General features: G+C 43.2%; 2 protein-coding genes across 5 annotated transcripts in view; one reads left to right on the plus strand and one right to left on the minus strand.

Annotated features, from left to right (window-relative positions):
• Positions 1–1,690: 1,690 nt before the first annotated feature.
• LOC134748038 (uncharacterized) lies at positions 1,691–23,934 on the plus strand. The gene is made up of 14 exons (XM_063682768.1): positions 1,691–2,123; positions 3,104–3,288; positions 6,023–6,096; positions 7,658–7,763; positions 8,763–8,932; positions 9,615–10,093; positions 10,735–10,919; positions 12,139–12,267; positions 12,653–12,814; positions 14,048–14,213; positions 17,486–17,587; positions 17,944–18,122; positions 21,625–21,788; positions 23,779–23,934. Exons 1-13 carry the CDS (start codon positions 2,009–2,011, stop codon positions 21,778–21,780), a joined length of 2,208 nt encoding a protein of 735 aa, XP_063538838.1. The 5' UTR covers positions 1,691–2,008; the 3' UTR covers positions 21,781–21,788; positions 23,779–23,934.
• Positions 23,935–23,988: 54 nt separating this feature from the next.
• LOC134748035 (mucin-2) overlaps positions 23,989–27,503 on the minus strand; it is a 30,890-nt gene continuing 27,375 nt past the window's right edge. For 3 of the 4 annotated variants that reach the window (XM_063682759.1, XM_063682760.1, XM_063682758.1), the window contains one exon: positions 23,989–26,233. In XM_063682759.1, coding sequence (XP_063538829.1) covers positions 25,947–26,233 — 287 coding nt within the window. In that variant the 3' untranslated portion in view covers positions 23,989–25,946. The remainder of the gene's footprint in view (positions 26,234–27,503) is intronic. The other variant, XM_063682763.1, reaches the window with a different exon arrangement.

The raw sequence follows: 27,503 nt of genomic DNA on the forward strand, positions 1-27,503 counted from the left end.
AAACAGAATAATATACATATTTAAATGGGGATCCCATACAATAAACGTGATTTTTTTGCTGTTTTTTTCGTAATGGTACGGAACCCTTCGTGCGCGAGTCCGACTCGCACTTGGCCGGTTTTTTTTTAATATCTCGTTAAATTTAAATAATCACAATTATTTAGCAGTGGCGCTAGTGAGCATGCTGATGGGCTCTTAATGAAATATTTCCGAAAGCAACACTCAAAAACGTTTTATTCTTTACAACAAAATTAAACTATATTAAATTCTTGAGCAGTATAAATTTGTAATTCTTATAGGTCAATTAGTAACAAGCAAATGAAACTATCTTGAATTGAACATAAAATTTTTGTATATATAGGCTTACTACTGGTGCCTTTACCCTACAACTTGTACAACATGAATCAATTAGGTTGCCTATCTTTTTCCGGTCACTATTATTATTATGTGGTTGCCGTGCAGGTGAGTTTTATCGATAATTGCACTTATAGTCTAACCCGTTCGTATAAAAATACCGCAAATCGATGTACAGGTTAGCCGTTTGGCACACACATACTAGAGGCCAAAACAAAATTTTTCACCCGCAGTTCCTAAAAAAAAATTGCTGCGGGGGGGAGTGGTAAAACATTATTTTTTTTTGTATGGAAAAAAAGAATTTTTTTTTCCAAAACCTATGGTATGTGGTATCATACGAAAAGGCTTTTTGAGGCGATTCTAAAAATATATCACATCATTACATTTCGGGCATTTTTTTTAAATTAAAACAAAAAGAATTTTCGAAACATACCAAGTTTGGGCTCCTCCAGACACGATATGGCAGATTTTTTTTTGTACAATATACCACAAATGATACATGATATCCTCATGTCTAACTTTAAGAAAGCAAAATATTGTCTTCGGTTACCGCGATAGTTACTCATGAAATAAAACTATGAAAACGGATTATATCGCGTATATTGAATTTATAATACATCCCGACGTTTCGAACTCTTTACAGCGTTCGTGCGCGTGCTTTACAGCGTCACCCGTTGACCACGAACGCTGTAAAGAGTTCGAAACGTCGGGATGTATTATAAATTCAATATACGCGATATAATCCGTTTTCATAGTTTTATTTTAAGAAAGCAATTTTGAAAATAATATCATTAACATTTTTTTTTTAATTTTTCAATTTTACAAAGTGACACAGTTCTACTTCAATACCTATTTCACGAGACTTATGTAACTATACTGCAGATACGGTACATATTAATTATAAAATTTGCTATTTATTTACTTGTATATATATATAGTGGTCAAGCAAATCTTGTCAGTAAATAGAAACAAAGAAAAAACTATACTCATCCTTTTCTTTTGGTTGCTAGTACTAGTGTAAGACAAAGATAGTATGATTCTCTTTGTCAATTTTGGAATTGAGACAGTCCTTTGACAAACTATAAATCTTGTTATAGCCTAAGATACGTTGATAATTAATAAAATATGTTCCTGGACATAAATATAGTTTTTTTGTTCTTATTTACTAACAAGATTTGCTTGACCAACTATATGTCAAACTCGTGATTCTCGGAAATGTTTCAGTTACTTTAAAAAACACCGAAATCACCAAAATCTATTGTTACTGAACGAAATTGCTGCGTCGTTGCAAATCTTGCAAAGTTGTGCAAAATACGAAGCGAAAGCAGTTTCAGTTTCAGAACGCGTGGCCATTTGACAGATAATGAGGTGTTTGAGAATATTATTATCCATTCTTTCCAACACGTTTAAAGAATGTTATCAAAATAGATAACGATGCTGTATTATCATTCGACTAGCAGCTCGTGAAGGCGTGCTGGCGATAACAATTGCATTATAATAATAAGTTTTGATTAGAAATGCGCGATCCTTGACGGTACGGCTCGCCGTTTTTGGAGTCGTGTGTTTCGTTTATTTCTGTAAAGGGCGCACAAATATTATGTATGTTATATAACGAATGTTGTTAGTTTATCGCGAGTGAATTAATTTGTGTAAGATGAAGGTGGTGGCATTGGTGAGCGGTGGGAAGGACAGCTGTTACAACATGATGCAGTGTGTAGGCGCCGGGCATACGCTCGTGGCCCTGGCGAACCTCCAGCCGCAACACAAAGGTTAACACGTACGCTACTCGATATAGACGCATGTGTCGTGTGTCACATTCCCTAGGAGCTTGTTGATTGTGGCTACAGATCAGGTTAACTCTTTACTGATAAGAGAATTGATGCGTTAATTTCTAATTAATTATTGTCACGGTGTTACGTACTTTGAAATACACAAGACATTTGTTACTTAATGTAGAAAATAAATATTGCAAACAAAAAATATATTTCTACATTATCATCATAGGTATCAAAATAAAATAAAATAAATAAATGCAATAAATTATAATTTTGCTATTTATTGGTAACTAGCGACCCGCCCCGGCTTCGCACGGGTGCAATGCTGGTGTATTATACATATAAACCTTCCTTTTGAATCACTATCTATAAAAAAAGTTTTAAAGATCTAAGCGTCATCCAGACAGCAGGAAGCAACTTTGTTTTATAATGATAGTGTATATATGTAGTGATAATAAAAAATCTGAAAAATACTACCAAAACAGGTTTTCTTCTAGTTTTATCTTGTAAAGCCTCTGAATTAACTAAGTTATTCCAATAGATTGAAAACAATGAAAAAAAATATATAAATTGAAAGCACAGGTAAAGAGCATAATTATGGTAAGGATTATTTTTTCTCAGATCTAGGAGTTTTATGCCAATAAAATAATAAGGCATTTTTTTTTGCAAATTTCTGAAAATCAATAAGCATTTTGTATGAAAATGTGTGGACTGTGGACACTTATTACTCTTTCCTCAGTAAAATGATCTCTAATACCTATTCTAATTAGTTTTTTCCTAATTTAAAATCTGGCACAAAATTAAAAGGTACATAAAAAAAAACATTCACCCATTTTCATTGCTGCTGACTTGCTGAGTATTTTATATTCCAAACAATAAAATGAAGGTTTGAAATTTAATAATTTCTATTAATTCATTTTAAAACATACAAGTATATTAGCATAATTAATATTATCAATTTCTCACATTTTCAGATGAGCTGGATAGCTACATGTACCAAACTGTGGGCCATCAGGGTATTGACCTCTATGCGGAGGCCATGGGCCTGCCGCTGTACAGGGAGGTGATATCCGGCACTGCCGTGAACCAGGGAAAGATCTACAAGCCCACAGATGATGATGAGGTGGAGGATATGTATAGGCTGCTTGCCAGAATCAAGGTGAGGGTTCTTTTTGCAGTAGGTCCATAGACAAATTCTTAAAAAAAATACTTTACTGTGATTATATCCCAGATACTAAAGTGACAGATTGGCCAATCTACAACCCAATCTGAATTTCATTAATTTATTAATTATGTATTTGAGATAATTTATTTGTGTGACTGGTTTTTATTTGACAATTATTGTACATTATTATACATATAAGGAAAATACATTTATTTAGTACTAAAGTTGACACGTAAAAGATAAAGAAAAATACAATCACTAAAGATATCCTAAGAACTGAGAAATATTTAAGCCTAAAACTATAAATATAACTAAACCTAAACTAACCTATAAAAACTAATCAAACTACCCACCCCGCATTGCTCCCGGCAAAAAGGTCTGAATTTATGAATGAAAAACCCAAAAAAAATAACTACTGAGCCATTTTGACCATTTGCTGCAGACTCTTTGTTAAAATAAGATTTAATTTATTTAAACATGAAATATCTGGGAGACCGAGCTTTGCTCGGAAAGCATATAAAAACTCCATCGATTTTTCGCCCCCAAAAACCCCCTTATAGCAAATTTCATCGATATCATTAGAGCCGTTTCCGAGATCCCCGAAATATATAAATATATATATGCAAGAATTGCTCTTTAAAGGTATAAGATTATTGCTTGCAGTTCCACTTAATATGTCCCTACATTGTTATTCATACGATGTAGGACACTATGTAAATAAGGCACACGTAGATAACTTAATAATGGCAAGTATATGTTAAACTAAAAGCACTTCATACTTTAGCAACACTTAAGAGTCCCCGGCAAGCTCGGCCGAATTTCACCTTAGCGTACAAACGGAGTTTCGTTCTCATTTTAAAACTACGGGTTAGACCCACAAACAATGACATGAGGTATATCTAGGTCTGTAACCCAGTGTCGCGCGCCGCTTCGCCCGAGGCACGTCTACCGTCACGTCTCGGCCGAGGCGGCGCCCGCGAGGCATGTCTACTCTGGCCGGTTTGTGCGCGACGAAATTGCCTCGCGCGTATGCTCGCTCTGTGTGGACCCGGCTAATGACCAGAAAACTGTTTGCCATCTCAACTAATCAATGTATGTCTTGTTATCTTGCCAAGAGTTAAATATTTGCTCTGTACATATTCCATGTTGTGAAACAAAAAGCTGGTAATACCTAAGGCCCACTTGCACAATCCCACTAACCCGGGGTTAAGCGGTTAAACCGTTAACCCAGTGTCAAATTGTACTGGTAACCATGGTAACTCCAGGTTTGACCGGTTTGAAATAGGAGGAGATCTGTCGCTGCACAACGTGGTATCCGCTATGTTGCGCAGCGAGAGACAATAGGATGCGGTTGCCTCCGTTTGCGAAACAGTAATGAAGCAAAAGGAGGAAGCGGAGCAAGAGCGTGAAGATGACATTAACGCACACCCGCTACGGCGCAGGCGAAGGGGAAGAAGGCGGTTACAATACATTAATCGCCTTCTTCCCTAGTAAAGCCACGGATTGGGGACCCGCAGATGAGGCTCTACACGTCTGGGGAGGGGTTGTAGCGTTACGCAATCCCTCCTCCTTCGGCGCGAGGGTGCCCCCGGTAAATTAGCTGGGGCAGCCGAGGGAGCATCGTGATAGAATACTCGTGACCTCACAATGCTCCCCAATAACGGCAGAGAGGGTAACGCCGCAGGGGACGTTAGTGGGTAGTCTCCTCCCCTCCCTCTGAGTAACAGAGGGAGTACCGGAGGAGCGAGTCCCACATACAACCCCATCCCCAACGGGCCTTCGCAGCTCGGAGGTGAGATACGTAAATGTATTTACCCCTGCGAGAAAAAAAAAAAAAGGTTTAACTGGTTTGGTTCGGGGGGTGTCGCCGGGTGGGTGTGTAACGCCGCAGGGGATGTTAGTGGGTATTCTCCTCACCTTCATCCACCCCCCAGTGGGCTTCCCCAGCCCGGGGGTGAGATGCGTAAATGCATTTATACCTGCGAAAAAAAAAGTTTAACCATTTAACCCCAGATTAGTGGAATGGTGCAAGTGGCGCTAAATGAACATGTTAAAAAATCTACTTACTTCATCCCGAATTGCTTGTTATATACCAGTTTTTAATGTTTGTCAAATGATCTCTGGAACAGCCAAACATCGATCAATGAACATGTACTGGCGCACTCCTCGTTTTAGGCAAGCCACAATGCTTACAAAGTTATGCTAAAAATTATTTTATTTATTTATGTACTTTATAAGTATAGTTTGCTTTTGCTTTGCTTTTTTTAATTTCACTCAATATATTTCTCTCTCTGCACCAATTGTAGGTATCTCTGTTTGGCCCTATGGTTGACTGGTAGAAAATTCCATTTGGCATTAAGTTTGCCATTTGTACATTGTTGTATACATTTTGTGCAAAAAAGAAAAAAAAAACCAGTAAAGGTGTTAATTTAGAATGCTTTTGCTAGTAGGCCCTGCTACGATAAGTAGAAAATATCAATATGATAAATACTATCAGCAACGCAACTGATCATATGCCTATGAACCTGACCTTATCTCGTAGCAGTAAGGTTCAATTTTGTCAGTGACGGTACACAAGTGTATTACATAAAAACACTTGACACTATATTGAATATATTGTTTACAAAACTGCAACTTATCTCAAATAATAAATCAACGCTTATGATAACTATCTTATTTGCCCCTGTTTATTATATAACGTCATTTGTAATCGTGCAATTAATTTCAGAGTGAAATGGCTATAGAAGCTGTTGCAGTTGGGGCCATTTTGTCTGACTACCAAAGAATTAGAGTAGAAAATGTGTAAGTATATTTGTATTAAAATACTGTTTGAAAGTTACTCCCAGGCACTTATATGTTATGTGATTATTAAAATACTTACCTTACTAGTTACTAGTTAAATATGTAGTTGTAATAAAGTTACCAGACCCAGAAGTGACCACTCTCTAAAATGATTCCCTGGATGTTTTTTTTTATGTAGTCCAGGCCTTCCTTCACTACAGTTTAATTCATTTCATTGTGTTATCTGGGGGCACGGCCGCCAAGTCGAGCAAAACAAAGACAATCATCCTTTTCTCGAAGCCATTCAGGCCATTTTCAACGTCCTGTAATTTTGTGCAGGCTAAACCTAGAACCCTGAATTTTCAGTGATATATAGGGCATAATATGATTTAAATATATTCCCAATAATATTCAATTTGAACTTATGCTTTACTCATACTCTTTTGTGTATTGCTCAAACTGCCTGTGATTAGGGCTAGCGCTATGTTCAATTAGGATTATTTTTAATAGTTGACAATGATCATTATGTAATTTCGCAGCCGTGCGATGGCCAAGTAATTATAGGTGTAAAAAAATTGGTATAGATATCTAATCTCATATTGATATTGGTAAAAAACTTAGCTAAAGCCCCTTTTGCTTGTGTGAGTAAAGTGTATTGATAGACGTTCCATATTTTTGTAATATGACGTAAGGTTTGCAGATTCATTATTTACTTCGCTAAAGAAGTTTTATGAACAAACCCCGTTTTATGAATGTTGCAGTTTATTGAAAATAAGGGTTAGCAAAAATTCGCCTTTAGTACATAACATCGTCTTAACTAATAATTACATCATAATTTCTGTATAACTTGTATCATTGCCGTTTAGTACTTTATTCAACATACTTACAGAACATATACACATACACAACATAGAATTTCTTAAGTTTTAGTAAAAAAATTACTAGGCGAAGTTGGGGATGGGAAAATCATGTTATTTTACCTATTTTTTTTAATTTTAAACTTATATTTCGCAGTTTTTTCATTCATTGTGAGTCCAATAGATATCTTTTGCTTGGTATAAATATTAATTTAATATTTTACTTGGGCGAAGTTGGGCAATCGTTGGTGAAGTGAAGTTAGTGTTCCCTATGGCATCTATCAAAACGATCTAATTTTGCCAACCTCATAATTTATTTTTCATAAACATTAAAGATAAATATATTTAGTTGTCAACAATGCTGGGAATCTATTTAACGTTTTTGTAAACTGTACACACACTGATTAAAATAACCGACTTGGTTTCGCATTACATCTCAAAACTTTTTTGTAGTAGAAGAACTGCGTTGCGTGACTTGCATCTTTTTACATGTAATGTTTTTGATGGGATACAATGAGGGTTCTTACATAAATAGAATAGACTTCATAGTAGATAAATACTGTTATTTTTTTTAAATTTTTTTAAGTTTGATCATCTATTGTCAATGTTCAAAATGCAATATATCTGAGTGACTGGGATGGCTAAACATGTGATGCTTTCAATGCATTTATGTTTTTGTTTTACTATTAGTTAGGATATAAAGTTAAATGTAAACTATTTTTCAGGTGCCGAAGGTTAGGTCTAGTCTCTCTCGCTTATTTATGGCGAAGGAACCAAAAGGAACTTTTACAGGAAATGATAACTAGCAATGTCGAAGCGATTATAATAAAGGTTTGTTTACTCTATTTATCGCATAAACAATATCATTTTTAAATTTGTTATGGCCGTAATACCGTACTTTTCTAAAGCACGTGATGTTGTGAAATTCACATTAATCCACTTAAGGTCTATTTATGTTACCTCTTCTCCAAACTACCACTATACAGTCAGTTGCATTTTCTGCAAAGTGGCTTCTTATTTGTGATTTGATAAATTCTCAATCAGGCTCTATGATACATCCCTTAACCACTTTACGATCGCCCGAGAATAACTTGGTCAAAAAAAACTTTTATCAGCTTGCGGTCCAATAGACAGTTCTACATTTTTGCAAATATTTTTATAAATGTTCGTATAGCTTCGATAGCCAACTGGTATTTTCATTTCATCACAATAATATTGCTGTATACAAAGAAAAATTGTTAGTGCTGTTTGTTGCCATTATTGTGATGTCATAAAAGCAGTAACAAAGAAACTATAGAGAGAAACGTCAAATGTGCAGAGCAAACTTTTCGCCGTTGTTAAAAATTTAACACTTGTTCATAGTGATGTCATAACGAGAAATAAATGGTGGTCGGCGCTTTCGATCACGTGACATACAGATAATAAAACTACGATTTTAATTTGGAAATTAAAAATAAATCACATGTTTTATAACATAATAGTATTAAATTCGTATTTCTTATGGTAAACACGATATAAATAGCATACTTCCCTATTTTATTATTTATTTATCGTAGGACATACACACACTTCTTAAATTAGACTACATCAAAATTTACAATTCCACAGATACAAACTCGCGTTCTTTGTCAGGTTTTATAAAATCCTCAACTGGGCCATTATATCTGGTAACAGGGCATTGAAATACCATATGATGTATGGTCTACTTTGGGATCTCCGCACTCGCACGCCGCCGACTCGCTCCACCCCCACTTGTGCCAGAGGTACAAGATTTGCCAGATGTGCCAGAGGAGACTTTATTGTAAATGTTTGATTGAATTCTGTCCATAGGTGGCGTGCCTAGGGCTGGACCCTAACATCCACCTAGGCATGTCGATCCGCGACATTCAGCCGCACCTGCTGCTGATGCAGCAGAAGTACGGCTTAAACGTGTGCGGCGAGGGCGGGGAGTATGAGACGTTCACGCTTGACTGTCCGCTCTTTAAGAAGCGGCTCGTCATGTAAGTCATAGCTGTTTATATAGTGTTAGGGTCGGTTGCACTAAACTGTTTGTCATCGTTAAAGAGTTCGCAAAATTTTATTACATGGAAATTTTCAAACCGCCGCGGCGCCGTTGATCAGTCTGTCAAATGCGGTCGGCGCAACTGGGACTTAGTGTCCGAATGTTAGTAAGGGCTGTTTAGTAACATTTGGACAGTTTTATGGATTCTAAAATAAGCGCAACGCAAAAAGAAGTGGTGGTTGTAGTCAGGCCAAGCTAACTCTGCAGCGATTTTGATAGCACAGGCTGTGCGTTATTTTAAACGTCATAGAAGTTTGACGGTTAAAATAACACTGGGGTTAGGAAGCCGCACCCGCGTTATAAGTTTTTAAAAATCATCAATTTCTGATTTAAAAACCTGTAAATTTAAGATAATGCATAGGGCATTCTAGTTGATAAAGGGATCTGAACATATACCACTGATGCGCAAATGACTTTGTAAGAACATACCTTGCTGTAGCACCGCCCAATATCCAACTCCTTAAGGGATTCGCCAAATTTTTTTTTTCGTATTTTCGAACTGGGATTCGAGCTTACGTTAGCTTCTGTCGATCTCTAGATAGAACTTCAGGAATGCCATCTTTTAGTTTCAAAACTCAATTTAAGAGTCACTTATCTATGTTGTTTTTTTCTTTATACAGCGACGACAAAGAACTAATAGTCTGTTCCGACGACTCCGTCGCACCGGCCGGCTACCTCAACCTCGAAGTGCACCTCGAACCAAAAGCCCTAGAAACACCCATAGAACTACCTCCCACTGTGAAAAACGCCTTAGATTACGTAAACGACCTTAGCGACACCGTGTTCAGCGACCTAAGCGACATCGAGCTGAGCGAGACGGAGCTAGAATCTATTGAGAAGTTAGAAAAGGAGGAGAAGAAAAAACACAAAGAACTGAACCCATTGCTCAACACTCAAGATAGCATAGATGCCGACCAGAATGATAGCGTAGAAAGTATAGGTTATAACTACGACATCCACGGGCATAGAGAGATCCACCCCGTCCTGGACCATAGCTCTATATATGGAAATAGCCACGGATGGTACTATATCGGGGGGATAGTCGGAGAAGGAGTGGACACAGCGCTGGCGACGAAGGATGCTATGAAAAAACTCATTAGTAGGTAAACTTGTTCACGAGATGTATTATTTTGGTATTTAATATATGTCATATAGTTTGTAAACAAGAATTCGTGGTGTGAAACAGCGTTTTTACTAATATTGTCCCTAACACGCTCTTAATATGTAGCTGTGGCTGAACCCCTCTAGAAATGTGAATTTGCACAAACTGTACAGTCAAGGGCATAAATATATATACATTCACAAAGTTTCAAAAATATGTGTACACCTTAGACAATAAAGTCGTGTTCACATATTTTTGAGCCATTTGTCTGGATCGATATTTTTGCCTTCGACTGTACTTACCTACAAAACCTACCTATAAAAAAATATATTGTTGTGTTGTTTGTTTTGAGGCCATGCATTCTTGTTTGAATGTTCACGTCTGTCTGTGCTTATCGTGTCATTGTCCTGGAAAATGTGATATTCAATGTATTTTCTTGATACAATTATATTTCTTAAATAATATTTCGAATTTAACGAGCTAAACTAGCTAAAGTTTTACAGCAATCCAATTATTAATTTTATAATTTTGTTTCTAGCCATAATTTAAACTTAAATTCAAATCGCATCTAAATGAACCCATAAATTCTTTTCCAAATTCATCTTAATGTCCAAAGCTAATTCCAAAATTAATTCCAGACCTCCTAGACTCGCAAGACATGCGTCTCGAAGACGTATGCTCCGTCAACATATATATGAGAGACATGGGCGACTACGCGGCCTTGAACGAAGTATATGTGGACGCGTTCAACTTCGTCAACCCGCCGACTAGGGTGTGTGTGCAGTGCCCGCTCCCTGATGATGTGGGGCTCATTTTGGACGCTGTAAGTATTAAAATACAAGATACATATATGCTTCGTCAACATATATATGAGAGACATGGGCGACTACGCGGCCCTGAACGAAGTATATGGGGACGCGTTCAACTTCGTCAACCCGCCGACCAGGGTGTGTGTGCAGTGCCCGCTCCCTGATGATGTGGGGCTCATTTTGGACGCTGTAAGTATTAAAATACAAGATACATATATGCTTCGTCAACATATATATGAGAGACATGGCCGACTACGCGGCCCTGAACGAAGTATATGGGGACGCGTTCAACTTCGTCAACCCGCCGACCAGGGTGTGTGTGCAGTGCCCGCTCCCTGATGACGTGGGACTCATATTGAACGCTGTAAGTATTCAAATACAACTTATGCTTAATCAACATGTATATGAGATATGGGCGACTACGCGGCCCTGAACGAAGTATATGTGGACGCCTTCTACTTCGTCAACCCGCCGACCAGGGTGTGTGTGCAGTGCCCGCTCCCTGATGATGTGGGGCTCATTTTGGACGCTGTAAGTATTAAAATACAAGATACATATATGCTTCGTCAACATATATATGAGAGACATGGGCGACTATGCGGCCCTAAACGAAATGTGGACGCCTTCAACTTCGTCAACCCGCCGACCACTGTATGTTCAGTGCCCGCTCCCTGATGATGTGGGACCCATATTAAACGCTGTAAGTGTTCAAATACAAGATATATGCTTCCTCAACAAATAATATACATGTTTGTACACCTGTCTGTTGGGTTGCACGATGAATCGCTCTACCGCTCAGTATCAACTCTTATAATGTTTCTATAATATCGCATGTAAAATTTTTCGGCACTGTTTCGTCTTCTCTGTAGTCCAGCTATTGTATATATCTTTCTATGTAATGACTGTTTGTTGCCATAATAAAATAAAATAAAATGTTTAACTTTTGCACACAGTTAGAGAGTAGGAAAAAATAATCTGAATTGTAAATCACTGCAACACTACTTTTGTCAATACATGACGTGCTTTTATATGCGTGACCACGATGCCCATATATATTTGCGATGCTTTATATTTTATATTACTTATGTGTATGTGAATTTAAACACGAAGTTTCGAGATTCACATTAATTTTATTTATAGATACCTACGGTGATATTGCGTTGAGTAGGCGAGTTCATCCAAGGTTTTGTAACTTATTTTTATGTAATTGATAACGTAATCGTGTAAATGCAGGTAGCGCATAAGTCGAGCAGCCAGAACTATGACCCCGACGGGAACTCGAAGGAACGAGTCACGATGCACGTGCAGGGAATCTCTCACTGGGCACCGGCCAATATCGGACCTTACAGTCAAGCAGTTAAAGTAAGTTTTTCAATGATAAATGTTGTATTTTAATAATTTTAGACTAGGGAGAAGCCATACCTGATTATCTTTTTGTCAATAATCCTAACATCTCCAATCGCTTTTGATTAAAAATATGTAGTAGGGATGTGCGTTCTGGTTAATTTGTGGATGGTCTACGATCTACGAATTGACGCAGCACCGTCTATGAGTTTGCCATATTCATTCCTACTACTCCCAAACATCAATGGTGGGCAAATCATTGCTTTTTCTTATCTACGTATGTTCTTTCAAAGAAGCACATTTGTCGCGAAATCTGATCTCGTTTTCGATCTGTTCCACTCACGCGTTATTCCGGGTGGATTCACTTCCGATAGTCAGTTTTAATATTGTAATTTTGATGCAGGTGGGCGAAGTAATCGGCACATGCGGTCAAATAGCACTCGTGCCCGGCTCCATGCAGCTGCTGGAGGGCGGGGCGCGGCGGCAGTGCGCGCTCGCGCTGCGTCACCTGACGCGCGTCGTGCGCGCTGTGTGTCCGCGCGCGCACATCCGCAGCGTGGCGCAGGTATGCGGGGGCCGGGGCAGCTGCCGGAGGGCGGGGCGCGGCGGCAGTGCGCGCTCGCGCTGCGTCACCTGACGCGCGTCGTGCGCGCTGTGTGTCCGCGCGCGCACATCCGCAGCGTGGCGCAGGTATGCGGGGGCCGGGGCAGCTGCCGGAGGGCGGGGCGCGGCGGCAGTGCGCGCTCGCGCTGCGTCACCTGACGCGCGTCGTGCGCGCTGTGTGTCCGCGCGCGCACATCCGCAGCGTGGCGCAGGTATGCGGGGGCCGGGGCAGCTGCCGGAGGGCGGGGCGCGGCGGCAGTGCGCGCTCGCGCTGCGTCACCTGACGCGCGTCGTGCGCGCTGTGTGTCCGCGCGCGCACATCCGCAGCGTGGCGCAGGTATGCGGGGGCCGGGGCAGCTGCCGGAGGGCGGGGCGCGGCGGCAGTGCGCGCTCGCGCTGCGTCACCTGACGCGCGTCGTGCGCGCTGTGTGTCCGCGCGCGCACATCCGCAGCGTGGCGCAGGTATGCGGGGGCCGGGGCAGCTGCCGGAGGGCGGGGCGCGGCGGCAGTGCGCGCTCGCGCTGCGTCACCTGACGCGCGTCGTGCGCGCTGTGTGTCCGCGCGCGCACATCCGCAGCGTGGCGCAGGTATGCGGGGGCCGGGGCAGCTGCCGGAGGGCGGGGCGCGGCGGCAGTGCGCGCTCGCGCTGCGTCACCTGACGCGCGTCGTGCGCGCTGTGTGTCCGCGCGCGCACATCCGCAGCGTGGCGCAGGTATGCGGGGGCCGGGGCAGCTGCCGGAGGGCGGGGCGCGGCGGCAGTGCGGGCTCGCGCTGCGTCACCTGACGCGCGTCGTGCGCGCTGTGTGTCCGCGCGCGCACATCCGCAGCGTGGCGCAGGTATGCGGGGGCCGGGGCAGCTGCTGGAGAGCCAAGCGCGTCTACTTATTCGACTCAGGATCCATCTGATGAGGCTGCTTTGAAAATTAAGCCTCTGTTCCCGATTTTTAAGTATTAACTACAATATTTATAGAGCCAAGTCTCAAGTCTATTGGATTGTAGTCATTCGAATTTTTAATATACGATTTTGATTTAATATTGACCTAGCATCTCCCTCGCACACTTCGCGTTTGCAGATACGAAGATGTCAAATCGAAGTCAGATTTAAAAGTACATGTTATGCCATTTCAGGTTAAAGAATATAACCAAAATTATACTTAATAGTAAATTTTATAAACTTTACTTTGACTGTTTCTAGAGTGTTTGCTACATGACGCACGGCGGCATCGCGAGCGAGGCACGGCGGCAGCTGGAGCGGCGAACAGCCGGCGCCATCGTGCAGTACGCCGTCGTGGGCGCGCTGCCCCGCGGCGCCGCCGTCGAGTGGCACGCCTGGGCGCACACCGACAACAACCGCTTCGAGTGTGAGTTACAGAGAGAGAGAGAGAGAGACGAACAGCCGGTGCCATCGTGCAGTACGCCGTCGTGGGCGCGCTGCCCCGCGGCGCCGCCGTCGAGTGGCACGCCTGGGCGCACACCGACAACAACCGCTTCGAGTGTGAGTTACAGAGAGAGAGAGAGAGAGACGAACAGCCGGTGCCATCGTGCAGTACGCCGTCGTGGGCGCGCTGCCCCGCGGCGCCGCCGTCGAGTGGCACGCCTGGACGCACACCGACAACAACCGCTTCGAGTGTGAGTTACAGAGAGAGAGAGAGACGAACAGCCGGTGCCATCGTGCAGTACGCCGTCGTGGGCGCGCTGCCCCGCGGCACCGCCGTCGAGTGGCACGCCTGGACGCACACCGACAACAACCGCTTCGAGTGTGAGTTACAGAGAGAGAGAGAGAGAGAGAGAGAGAGAGACGAACAGCCGGTGCCATCGTGCAGTACGCCGTCGTGGGCGCGCTGCCCCGCGGCGCCGCCGTCGAGTGGCACGTCTGGGCGCACACCGACAACAACCGCTTCGAGTGTGAGTTACAGAGAGAGAGAGAGAGAGAGACGAACAGCCGGCGCCATCGTGCAGTACGCCGTCGTGGGCGCGCTGCCCCGCGGCGCCGCCGTCGAGTGGCACGCCTGGGCGCACACCGACAACAACCGCTTCGAGTGTGAGTTACAGAGAGAGAGAGAGAGAGAGAGAGAGAGAGAGAGAGAGACGAACAGCCGGTGCCATCGTGCAGTACGCCGTCGTGAGCGCGCTGCCCCGCGGCGCCGCCGTCGAGTGGCACGCCTGGGCGCACACCGACAACAACCGCTTCGAGTGTGAGTTACAGAGAGAGAGAGAGAGAGAGAGAGAGAGAGAGACGAACAGCCGGTGCCATCGTGCAGTACGCCGTCGTGGGCGCGCTGCCCCGCGGCGCCGCCGTCGAGTGGCACGCCTGGACGCACACCGACAACAACCGCTTCGAGTGTGAGTTACAGAGAGAGAGAGAGAGAGAGACGAACAGCCGGTGCCATCGTGCAGTACGCCGTCGTGGGCGCGCTGCCCCGCGGCGCCGCCGTCGAGTGGCACGCCTGGACGCACACCGACAACAACCGCTTCGAGTGTGAGTTACAGAGAGAGAGAGAGACGAACAGCCGGTGCCATCGTGCAGTACGCCGTCGTGGGCGCGCTGCCCCGCGGCACCGCCGTCGAGTGGCACGCCTGGACGCACACCGACAACAACCGCTTCGAGTGTGAGTTACAGAGAGAGAGAGAGAGAGAGAGAGAGACGAACAGCCGGTGCCATCGTGCAGTACGCCGTCGTGGGCGCGCTGCCCCGCGGCGCCGCCGTCGAGTGGCACGCCTGGACGCACACCGACAACAACCGCTTCGAGTGTGAGTTACAGAGAGAGAGAGAGACGAACAGCCGGTGCCATCGTGCAGTACGCCGTCGTGGGCGCGCTGCCCCGCGGCACCGCCGTCGAGTGGCACGCCTGGACGCACACCGACAACAACCGCTTCGAGTGTGAGTTACAGAGAGAGAGAGAGAGAGAGAGAGAGACGAACAGCCGGTGCCATCGTGCAGTACGCCGTCGTGGGCGCGCTGCCCCGCGGCGCCGCCGTCGAGTGGCACGCCTGGACGCACACCGACAACAACCGCTTCGAGTGTGAGTTACAGAGAGAGAGAGAGAGAGAGAGAGAGAGAGACGAACAGCCGGTGCCATCGTGCAGTACGCCGTCGTGGGCGCGCTGCCCCGCGGCGCCGCCGTCGAGTGGCACGCCTGGGCGCACACCGACAACAACCGCTTCGAGTGTGAGTTACAGAGAGAGAGAGAGAGAGAGAGAGACGAACAGCCGGTGCCATCGTGCAGTACGCCGTCGTGGGCGCGCTGCCCCGCGGCGCCGCCGTCGAGTGGCACGCCTGGACGCACACCGACAACAACCGCTTCGAGTGTGAGTTACAGAGAGAGAGAGAGAGAGACGAACAGCCGGTGCCATCGTGCAGTACGCCGTCGTGGGCGCGCTGCCCCGCGGCGCCGCCGTCGAGTGGCACGCCTGGGCGCACACCGACAACAACCGCTTCGAGTGTGAGTTACAGAGAGAGACGAACAGCCGGTGCCATCGTGCAGTACGCCGTCGTGGGCGCGCTGCCCCGCGGCGCCGCCGTCGAGTGGCACGCCTGGGCGCACACCGACAACAACCGCTTCGAGTGTGAGTTACAGAGAGAGAGACGAACAGCCGGTGCCATCGTGCAGTACGCCGTCGTGGGCGCGCTGCCCCGCGGCGCCGCCGTCGAGTGGCACGCCTGGGCGCACACCGACAACAACCGCTTCGAGTGTGAGTTACAGAGAGAGAGAGAGAGAGAGAGAGAGACGAACAGCCGGTGCCATCGTGCAGTACGCCGTCGTGGGCGCGCTGCCCCGCGGCGCCGCCGTCGAGTGGCACGCCTGGGCGCACACCGACAACAACCGCTTCGAGTGTGAGTTACACAGGGAGAGAGCGAGAGACGAACAGCCGGCGCCATCTTGCAGTACGCCGTCGTGGGCGCGCTGCCCCGCGGCGCCGCCGTCGAGTGGCACGCCTGGGCGCACACCGACAACAACCGCTTCGAGTGTGAGTTACAGAGAGAGAGAGCGAGAGACGAACAGCCGGCGCCATCGTGCAGTACGCCGTCGTGGGCGCGCTGCCCCGCGGCGCCGCCGTCGAGTGGCACGCCTGGACGCACACCGACAACAACCGCTTCGAGTGTGAGTTACAGAGAGAGAGAGCGAGAGACGAACAGCCGGCGCCATCGTGCAGTACGCCGTCGTGGGCGCGCTGCCCCGCGGCGCCGCCGTCGAGTGGCACGCCTGGGCGCACACCGACAACAACCGCTTCGAGTGTGAGTTACAGAGAGAGAGAGAGCGAGAGACGAACAGCCGGCGCCATCGTGCAGTACGCCGTCGTGGGCGCGCTGCCCCGCGGCGCCGCCGTCGAGTGGCACGCCTGGGCGCACACCGACAACAACCGCTTCGAGTGTGAGTTACAGAGAGAGAGAGAGAGAGACGAACAGCCGGCGCCATCGTGCAGTACGCCGTCGTGGGCGCGCTGCCCCGCGGCGCCGCCGTCGAGTGGCACGCCTGGACGCACACCGACAACAACCGCTTCGAGTGTGAGTTACACAGAGAGAGAGAGAGAGAACGGCCTGATTTTGACTGCGATGTAAGCGTTATACTGAAGACCGACTTAGATTCTTACCATTTGATCGAACACTTTATAATATTTATATTGTTTTCAGATGAAGAAACGGGTTGCAATGTGGGCGACTACAAAGTGGCGATAACGAGGCGGTGGAACTATGAGAACACCGTCGCGGCGTTCGTGTGTTACGTCGCAACAGGTAAATGTGTTTTAGACTGTTTTAATGTTTGTGTTTTAAATTTTTAATTGACTACTTCAAATTAGGAGATGTTTGAGAATTACATTTTAGATTCAAACTTTCATCTGGCTTTTATTGGGGCGGCCAACCTCAGTGCTACTGCTGACTAAGCATCAACTGTGACCGACTGATTGAAACACGTATTCTGGATAGGACGAAAAATTGTCTATGACAAAGGGCCGTATATAACCGACAGACGAAAAGACGTATTGGCAGTTTTAAAAGGTTCCTCGATGACAAAATAACTACAAGACTCCAGAACAAACCATTCAGCTTTAGTAAATAAGCAACAGTTTTAACTCCTGATTTTGTTACAGGTTCATCCCCCTCCACATGCCAGCTATCGTTCCCCAGCGAGGAAGCATGCGTGTCGCACAAGGCGCGCGCAGCACAGATGACGACGGCAGAGATAGAAGCCGTGCTGGAGTACGCACTGGGCAAGCTACTCCACGGTCGGCCCGAGCCCACCGCCGTCAAGATGAGGATATTCTACCAGGTAACAGTTGTTTCCTCGCAGGTTGCCATCTACCGTTCCCTAGCGAGGAAGCGTGCGTGTCGCATCGAGCGCGCGCAGCCCAGATGACGACGACCGAGATAGAAGCTGTTAGCGAAGTGTGCCGTGCCGGTAAGCCGTGAAAGGCCCATATGCTGTGTTGGGTGAGGTCTCGGTAGCTCACATGGCAGCGCACTGGGCTAGTGATCCAGTGGTCGTGAGTTCAAGTTTCGTCCAAGACGGTAAATTTTTCCACTTTTTATTTGTAAGCTTATCTAGTGTATGTTTTATCTGGGTGTCTATTGTTTCCCATAAAGTTTTAAGTCATAATGTATTGTTTGTCCGCATTTTCGTTAGTCTTTAAATGGTTTTTCTCAGAAACGCGTAACTCTTCAGGATTGCCATAAAACAAACCTAAAACCTAACTACGAAAATCCTGAAAAGTTAACTGTTTCAGAATGATGAACGATAATCTGACAATTTATTGCATTATAATGATGTGAAACAAAGGGACCCCGTTTTATGTTGTTTACCTTGAACTGTATATAATACACCAAGACCAGACGATTCAACGGAGCCGCGCCGTTTTGTCGCCTAAATAGTGTTTTAAGTTTATAAAATGCATATATATGTTAGTCTGTAAGGTATTTGTAATATGGGCCAGGGATATTGCGGATGCCGATTTTTTCACATCCGCGGATGCGGATTTTTAAAGGCTCACATCAGCGGATGCGGATGTCGAGATTAGGCACATAAAAACGTCAAATATTACACTTTGTAGCGAGACAGAATAATATTAGTATTCGCGAGGCGCGCGGATCCGAATATTTTCTCACTCGCACACTACTACCTGTTGCGCTCAGCCAAAGATAGATATAACTCCGTAATAGATGGATACAGTCTAAGGAAAAAACGTGCCTCGAAAATCAAGAAAATTTGATTCTCGTTCAGAGGGCGCTACTAGTTTTGGCCTACAGTCGTATAGATAGCGTTGACGGTTTCGTTTGTTATTTAACAATTTTAACGCATATCAGTGAAAGAACATGGGTCAAAATCATCAAAATAATTAATGCAAATAAAAAAAAACATTTATCTATATTTAAATACATTTTATCGTATTTTTACAAATCTTCAATTTTAGTTTTAAAGTGTGTCGACAGATGGCAGTGAATTTACTGGGGTTACAAAATTTACTATGACAGTACCGCTCTAGTATAAGTTACTCTATGGCTCAGCGGACCGACTGACCCGAGCGCGCGCGAAGATCTCCGAGCGGCGCACGGCACTGAATAAAAGGCGCTGCGCGGCCGCCGATAACGGATAATCATTCGTTAGCTAGCGGTCTAGCTTGGGAGACGGCCTCTGCTATCCTCAAGGTAAACCAACAAATGAGCACGGGTGAGAACGTCGCTACGTACCGCCCTAAGCTTCATCCTCGGTTAACCTTTAGTCTAGCGTTGGACATTCCCTGAGGGATTGAGCAAGGAGTGAGAACGCCACAGCGTACCGCTCTCCGCTCACATGTTATATATTTTGTAGCTAGGTACTTAACTTGTATGACTTGATTTTGTTCTAGTATAAGTTGCAACCAATAAAATACTGGTTTCCACTTGGCGTCTCATTCCATCCCTACAACTTTATTAATTTTTATTAATAAAAAAAGAAACTTTTAGTAGTTGAACAAGAATATAGGTGCCCCACAATCGCATTACTATACTAAAGTCCAAATAAGACAAAGTTTTCACTTCTTGTCGCTGTCCGTCATAGGCTAAAGTGCTCGATCGACGAATCACAAAAACGAAACGAGATTCCTATTGGCTAATGACGAAATTACCTAGCACTTATGCCGCCGCTAAGACGTTCCTGTACCTGCCTGTTCCACATCCGCATTAAGCTCCGCATCGATTTTATGCGGATGCGGATGTTGAAAATAATGCGGAAGTTCCGCGGTTGTGAAGGCGAATATTCGCAACATCCCTGATATGGGCCCTGTTCCCCGATTTAAATTTTTAAATAAATAAATAATAGGGTATTTGACTACTAATCAAATCAGTTTCCTTTTTCGAACTGTCAAAACGGTTTTGCTTCTATGGAATTTATATGAAACACTAGCATGTGACGTCACAATCAAATAACCTACTCTTTATAGTTTAATACGGGTTTTAAAATAGAAATTGTGTCTAAAAATAACTGCTGTGTACGTTTGTCTATTAATCTTTTGGTGCTTTATTTCATGCATGGTTTATTTTAATTTATTTTTCCCCTCACTAGCTCGGAAAGCCGTCTTTCATCCTTTAAACAAGCGGGGAAAAACGCATTTTATCCACTAGTGGGGAAAGTAATTTGACCTTGGATGGAGCGTGTTTAAGTAGCTCTTGACAGATAACAAACCGTAAAACACTCATAATGATGGTTCGTTCGATATTAATTATCATTAAATAAATGGTTTGAGAATTTAATAAAAAATACCAAATTTAGCTTTATTTAATTATTGTAGGTCATAAACCTTAAATTCCATAAGAAACAATAGTTTTTTTAAATGATGTTGAATGTAATTCTGAACGCACAAGTTGAGTCGATGCAATTTCAAAACGCATCGTCAGAAATGTCAACATTGTCAACAAAAATTTTCACAACTTCCAGAATTATATAGTCTCCATGTTCCAGAGTTTTCTGTTATAATATCGTATTATCGTAAAAAAAATGAGTGATTCCAGTGATGAAGATGATCTAACGCCTGTGGATGTTGCACTTTCCTCGCTATAGTGAGGGGAAAAGTTTTGTGTTACACATGGGTGCAAATGTATTTTACTTCTCGTGTGTTAAAACACTCGCGGGTAAAATACAACTTTGCACCCTTGTATAACAAATAACTATTACAGTACATATGGGGCTACATTACCGCACTAGTGTGATAACTAGCACATTACGCAACTATGTCAAAAATTAAATGGCCATATGTACTGTAAAACGTTGTACGATACACGCGCGAGTAGGTAATTCGCAACTCGTGTCGATTAAAAACACTCCCTTCGGTCGTGTTTTAATTTATCGCCACTCGTTTCGGATTTCCTATTTTTCGCACTAGTATCGTAATGTACTATTAAATACAGTCAAAGATAGATATAACTCCGTAATAGATGGATACAGTCTAAGAAAAAAACGTGCCTCGAAAATCAAGAAAATTTGATTCTCGTTCAGAGGGCGCTACTAGTTTTGGCCTACAGTCGTATAGATGGCGTTGACGGTTTCGTTTGTTATTTAACAATTTTAACGCATATCAGTGAAAGAACATGGGTCAAAATAATAAAAATAATTAATGCAAATAAAAAAATCTTTTATCTATATTTAAATACATTCTATCGTATTTTTATAAATCTTCATTTTTAGTTTTAAAGTGTGTCGACAGATGGCAGTGAATTTACTGGGGTTACAAAATTTACTATGACAGTACCGCTCTAGTATAAGTTACTCTATGATACAGTCAAATACCCTATTGTTGAAGGTGTGGAGCGCGCCGCCGCCGGGCCGCATCCTCGCCGCGGTGTCGGGCGTGAAGGCGCGCGGCGCCGCGCTGGCGGCCGCCACCGCCGTGCCCGTGCTGGCGCTGCACAACGCCTTCACCTTCCTCTCCATCAGCGGCCTGCGCTTCGACGAGTGATCACACAGGTAACGTACTTCCGTTCCACCTCCACTACGGATCTACGGCTTAGAACGCACTGCGATTCATTTCTTGCAGTTTCAGTCTAATGTCTTGCGGTTTCTTCTTAGTATTTTAAGTGCGTGCGCTTATGAAGCATGCCGTTCGTTACTTTTTGCGGTTCTGAAACCGCAAAAAAAATATCGCAGTGCGTGCCTTCAAAACCTTAAATTAGCTCATTACTTAAAAAAACATTCTTTATTTTCTAAAACAAACAAAACTACATTCATAGTTTTTTTTTTTTTGCTTGTCTAAAAATATTCTTGACTACTAAATATTCAATTTCATGGATATTTTGTACGACGGATAGTGTTTATTTTTTGGAATTTTTAGTCGGTTCGATTCCCGGGCGAGACAAGCGAATTTAAAAAAATCCTTGAATGCAGTTATGTTTCTTTTTAAAAATAAAATAATGTTTCATTTAAGTAAAATGAGCTAACTTAAGGTTTTAATGTACTTACCAGTTACCAGGACCGATAATTTTTAGGGTTCCGCACCCAAAGGGTAAAAACGGGACCCTATTACTAAGACTCCGCTGTCCGAATGTCACCAGGCTGTATCTCATGAACCGTGATAGCTAGACAGTTGAAATTTTCACAGATGATGTATTTCTGTTGCCGCTATAACAACAAATACTAAAAACAGAATAAAATAAATATTAAAGTGGGGCTCCCATACAACAAACGTGTTTTTTTTTGCCGTTTTGCGTAAGGGTACGGAACCCTTCGTGCGCGTGTCCGACTCGCACTTTTTTCTACACTGTATAGTTTGGCAAACCAATTTTGTCAGAAGAAAAAGGCGGCAAATTAAAACATATTCTGTGAAAGGTCGAAATCCCGTACAGAATTAGAATATCGCGCCTTTTTCTACTGACAAATTGTTGGTTTGCCAGACTGTATCGATTACAGTCGCGCTTGCCACGCTTGATGTAATACGGCACGTTACGTCACTTTCTGATACTGTACGGTTAATAGTGACCAGTGCTCGACTTTGGCCAGCGAGTAGTGTACTAGAAAACTTTACTTTTCGAGCATCACAGCTTTTTTCACTACTCACTTGCTGGTGCTAAGCCGCGTTCAGAATAACAGCGGGGCCAACGTTGACAATATCAGTAAGCCGTAAAGGAGCTGCAACGTATAACTCGTTACCAGAGGGCCTACCGCGAACAACGAAGTTCGCAAATTGCGGGCATCTTTCTCTGTCACTCTAAATACGCCTTAATTGGAGGAAAAGAGGAAGATGCTCGCAACTTGCGAACTTCGGTGTTCGCGGTAGGTCCTCGGGTGTTACCGTTGGCAATGAAGACCACGGACGTAAAGCTAAAGTGGACAGTACCAGTACCATACCACCGAGCAAGATATGTGATCATAGGAAACATGAGTCCGAACGAGCATTAAACGCAAGAACTGTGTTCCATATACCAAAGATATATTGATCAAGTATGAGTAGAATCTGAGAGAATTTCGTGATTCTAATTTGACAGGTAAACGAGATGGTGCTGTACAGCGCCATATGTTTTGTCTTTTGACACTTTTGACAATCAGAGTTACCGCAAAATGTATGGAGCTGTACAACACCATCTGTTTTGGATGTCAAACTAAGGGGCACGTTTTTTTCTTAAACTATATTACAATCAACTCTCTTTGCGTATACAAATAACCATAATGACACATTGACATCTTGTCAAATGCCTTGTCCGGTTTAGGTATACGTCCATGGTAGTATGGTGAGCGCGACCTGTGTCAATTTTGATTACAACATAGCTTGGCGAAATTCAATCTTAAGTCAAAGCTGTAAAAGTCGTTTGTTTAAAGAAGCTTATATACCTAATTACAAATTTTACTTCAATACAAAGCCCCTTACTAATTAAAATGGCGTGTTAACATGTTATCGCTCCTATTGGACTTTTTTTTCCTTTGTTTACGAAATGTACTTACGAACAATATTTTTTGTCCACAGTGTGCGGTTCTGTTCTCCAGAGAGAATGCAGATATGCTTTATTGCCAGTTTATAAAATATATTTGCTGAATATTTTCAGTGTTTATATGAATTTTGTTAATTATGCTACCGAGTTTACGATAACATAAGTCAAATTATATAAATTATTTTTATGCATTTCTTGTCTTTTTATTTCTCTGTTTTAAAGTTATGTAAAGAAAACAAAAGAACTCAAATTAAATTTATTTTATTTTTTTACAAAATTGACCGAACAGTGCGAGATTTCTAGAACGTTTACACTTGCATTAAGTAGACATAAAGTTATCAATATTCTCCTTAGAAATAAGTCTTAATTCACCTGTGTCAATAAAGCAATACGAATCAGAGGTGTGTGACACACAGGCACACCTAAACCAGTATATATTTAATATAAAAAGTAGTAACATGATTCGTTGAAATAAATCTGTGGACATAAATTTTGTCTTAAAAATTGTTACTAAGTAAACTATGATTAATAATAAACGAAAGATAACTATAAACTAAACATGATACATTAGGGGTCATCAGTTTGATGAATGTTACTGCACTTACAGAATTCTAATACAAGTATAATACACAACATACGGGACAATTGCACACAGCAGTGGTTAAAAGACGACAGCGCAGGATCGTAAGTACAGCGAGCGGTACGTATAAGGCGCGGACTACGAGTATCGAGGTTCGAGGTCGCTCTGGAAATGAATACCACCCAATTCGGCTATATTTTATTTAATACTATCTTTATAACACCGTACAATAAATAATTTTCTTCGTAATGAAAATAAACATATACTCTGAGTTTAAATAATTTATTTGATCTTTCTATTAATAATCTATATAATAAATTGGGTTCATAAACTTTCCAGAACGATGAGTAAATTAGGACACAAAATAGCCTAATGGTTTTGTACTTTGAAATTAAGTATAGAAGAAATGACATTGGAAAGCTGCTGAATTTCATTCGAGTAATTAAACTACAGAAACAAAATCTTATGTTAACTATTTAGTGATTTTAATCAACAATACCTTAATTAATTGAATGATTCTGCGTAATATAGGGGGACTCGCCCTCCATCGTATTCAATATTTCATATGTATATAAGCTTTCACTGGACTCCTACCGGCATCCAATGACTTCCAGGCATATCTCACTTTTGTAATATATTTTACATTTCTCAAATACAGAGGACACAAGATTGTATACAGTTGTATCCATATAAAACTAAAATAAATACCTTACAAAGGAAAATTAACAATAACTAAGTTAATCTATTTCAAAACATAAAATGCGGACTGTCTTGATTAGATCATTTCTTTCACCGACTTTCACGATATTCGAAAACAAAAGGGGAAAACAATTCATAGAAACAAAACTCAAATGCATCAAAAGGCAGACGTTTCTATCATAATTGTTTATTATCTTCAAGTAAAAAAACAATCGTAGATAATACAACCTAATTGTCAATTTTATGCAAATATATAGCTCATACAAAATTATTAGTTAGTGCTACAATAGTTTATAAACAAATTCGTAATAATCATAACGAAACAGCAGCAGAGCAGCACTCGTGAATCTTCTCTCCGACATAACAATTATCTGACCGAAAACGGTGCTTGTGTAAAGAAACGAATTGTCGGTTGACATTTTCGTATCTCCCAAGTTATAATTACGAGGACCGGCGCGCCTCTTTACACAAGCACTCGTCCAACATGATTTTTTCTTACAGGATACTTTCAAAACAAAACTATTAATATTAAAAATAGTATGATTGCCCAGCTACCCATTATAGTGAAGTTAGTATTACTGTACAGTTTACATGTTAGTTTATCTGCGACCTACATCTATCTAACCACTTCATGTTTAACCTCTGTTAAATTAATCCGTCTACACCCACTATTAGGGATAATATAACCGCGGCGGCGGTCCGGTCACTCGGCCGCGAAGATCACGAAAAATAAAGAGTCGGTCGACCCGGCCGAATACAGCTAGTATCTCTTCACTATCCGATAACTTAAACATACGTAGCCTACTAGTTAATCGTTACGTTAATCAGATTTATGCGACGGGGTCGCGCGCGAGCGTATCGAAGCGAACGAGTCATACACAGACGGCACTATCACTATACACAGTTCTATACAGTCGGACGCGGTCAGTCCTCGAAGGGCTGCGGGTCGTCGGGGTCGGAGCTGAGGTCGGGCGCGGCCTCGGCCTCGGCCTCGGTCTCGGCCTCGGCGTCGCCGCCGGCCTCGCGCGCCCGGGAGGCCAGGTACTGGCGGTGCGCGTACTTGTTGAAGCGGCGCTTGGCCATGAACAGCGTGGCGATGGTGCGCGGCGCGAGCCGAGCCGCCGCCGAGCGCGACGAGATGCCGGCGCGGCGGCAGTCGCCGCACGTGTAGTCCAGCACGTTCAGCGCCGCCACCGTCTGCTTAACGCAGTCTGCGCACACACGACAGATTAATCGTTGCCCGAACTAATGAGCGTTAGAACCCGGCCGTGTTAACCTTCTGACGCTTTATGAAGTTCCTCAAACTATTTTGCGAGATCGTCAATGTACGCCGCTGAAAAAGTGCAGGTTCACTGCACCCTAAGTTGTGACTTGTTTAGAATAAAGACTCGATCAGAATAAACTAGTTAGCGCTTAAAAGGTAACATGGAAGGGCACTTCTGCTCAATTTCGTAGACTCGTCACGTTTTTCAGAATAAATGCATAAAGAACGCTATAGCGATAATGTTATAATGTGCTGCAGTCTCTAGCGCACACACTGAGCTATTAGGTACAGCCTTGTTCATAGAAATCCTTATCCGAGGTTTGAACAACGACTTGCAAAACTTTTTTTTCTTTAATTCATCCTTATTTGAAATGTAAATTAGCGTTAAGTAATTGTTCCAATGATTCATAAAATCATAAACCTTATTTAAAGCAAAGAGTAACCCCGAGTTTGACAGCTCAACAAGATGGTGCTGTTCGGCGTTTGAAAAAGAACTGTCTGACATATTATTACTTAATATAATTTTTAAATCTACGTTAATGTATGACGTGCTAAATGTAATGTATAATTACATGGTCAATAAATTATCTTGTCTTATTATTATGCTTTGTGGTATCTGTGAAACAAAATCTTTGGTCAGCATGGAGCAATACAGCGCCATCTACATTAAACTGAAAAATTCCAAGCACGCATATGTCTTATACTTTACGCGTCTCAAATAAATCTAATGAATCTTTGTTTAAAGTATATTCTACAGAGTCGAGGTACCTACGTATCGATAACAGTTATATGCCGATATTTCATTTTGTCAATTATTATTTTTATACCACGTCGGTGGCAATCAAGCATACGGGCCGCCTGATGGTAAGCAGTCACCGTAGCCTGCAACTTCAGAGTTGTTACCAGCGCGTTGCCGACCTTTTAAAAACTTGTACACTCCTTTTTAGGGTTCCGTACCCAAAGGGTAAAACGGGACCCTATTACTAAGACTCCGCTGTCCGTCTGTCTGTCACCAGGCTGTATCTCATGAACCGTGATACCTAGAGTTGAAATTTTCACGGATGATGTATTTCTGTTGCCGCTGTAACAACAAATACTAAAAACATAATAAAATTATTATTAAGGTGGGCTCCCATACAACAAACGTGATTTTTTTGCCGTTTTTGTGTGTAATAGTACGGAACCCTTCGTGCGCGAGTCCGACTCGCACTTGGCCG

This window comes from Cydia strobilella, chromosome 15, assembly GCF_947568885.1.
Source record: "Cydia strobilella chromosome 15, ilCydStro3.1, whole genome shotgun sequence".
NCBI classification, from domain to species: Eukaryota; Metazoa; Arthropoda; class Insecta; order Lepidoptera; family Tortricidae; genus Cydia; species Cydia strobilella.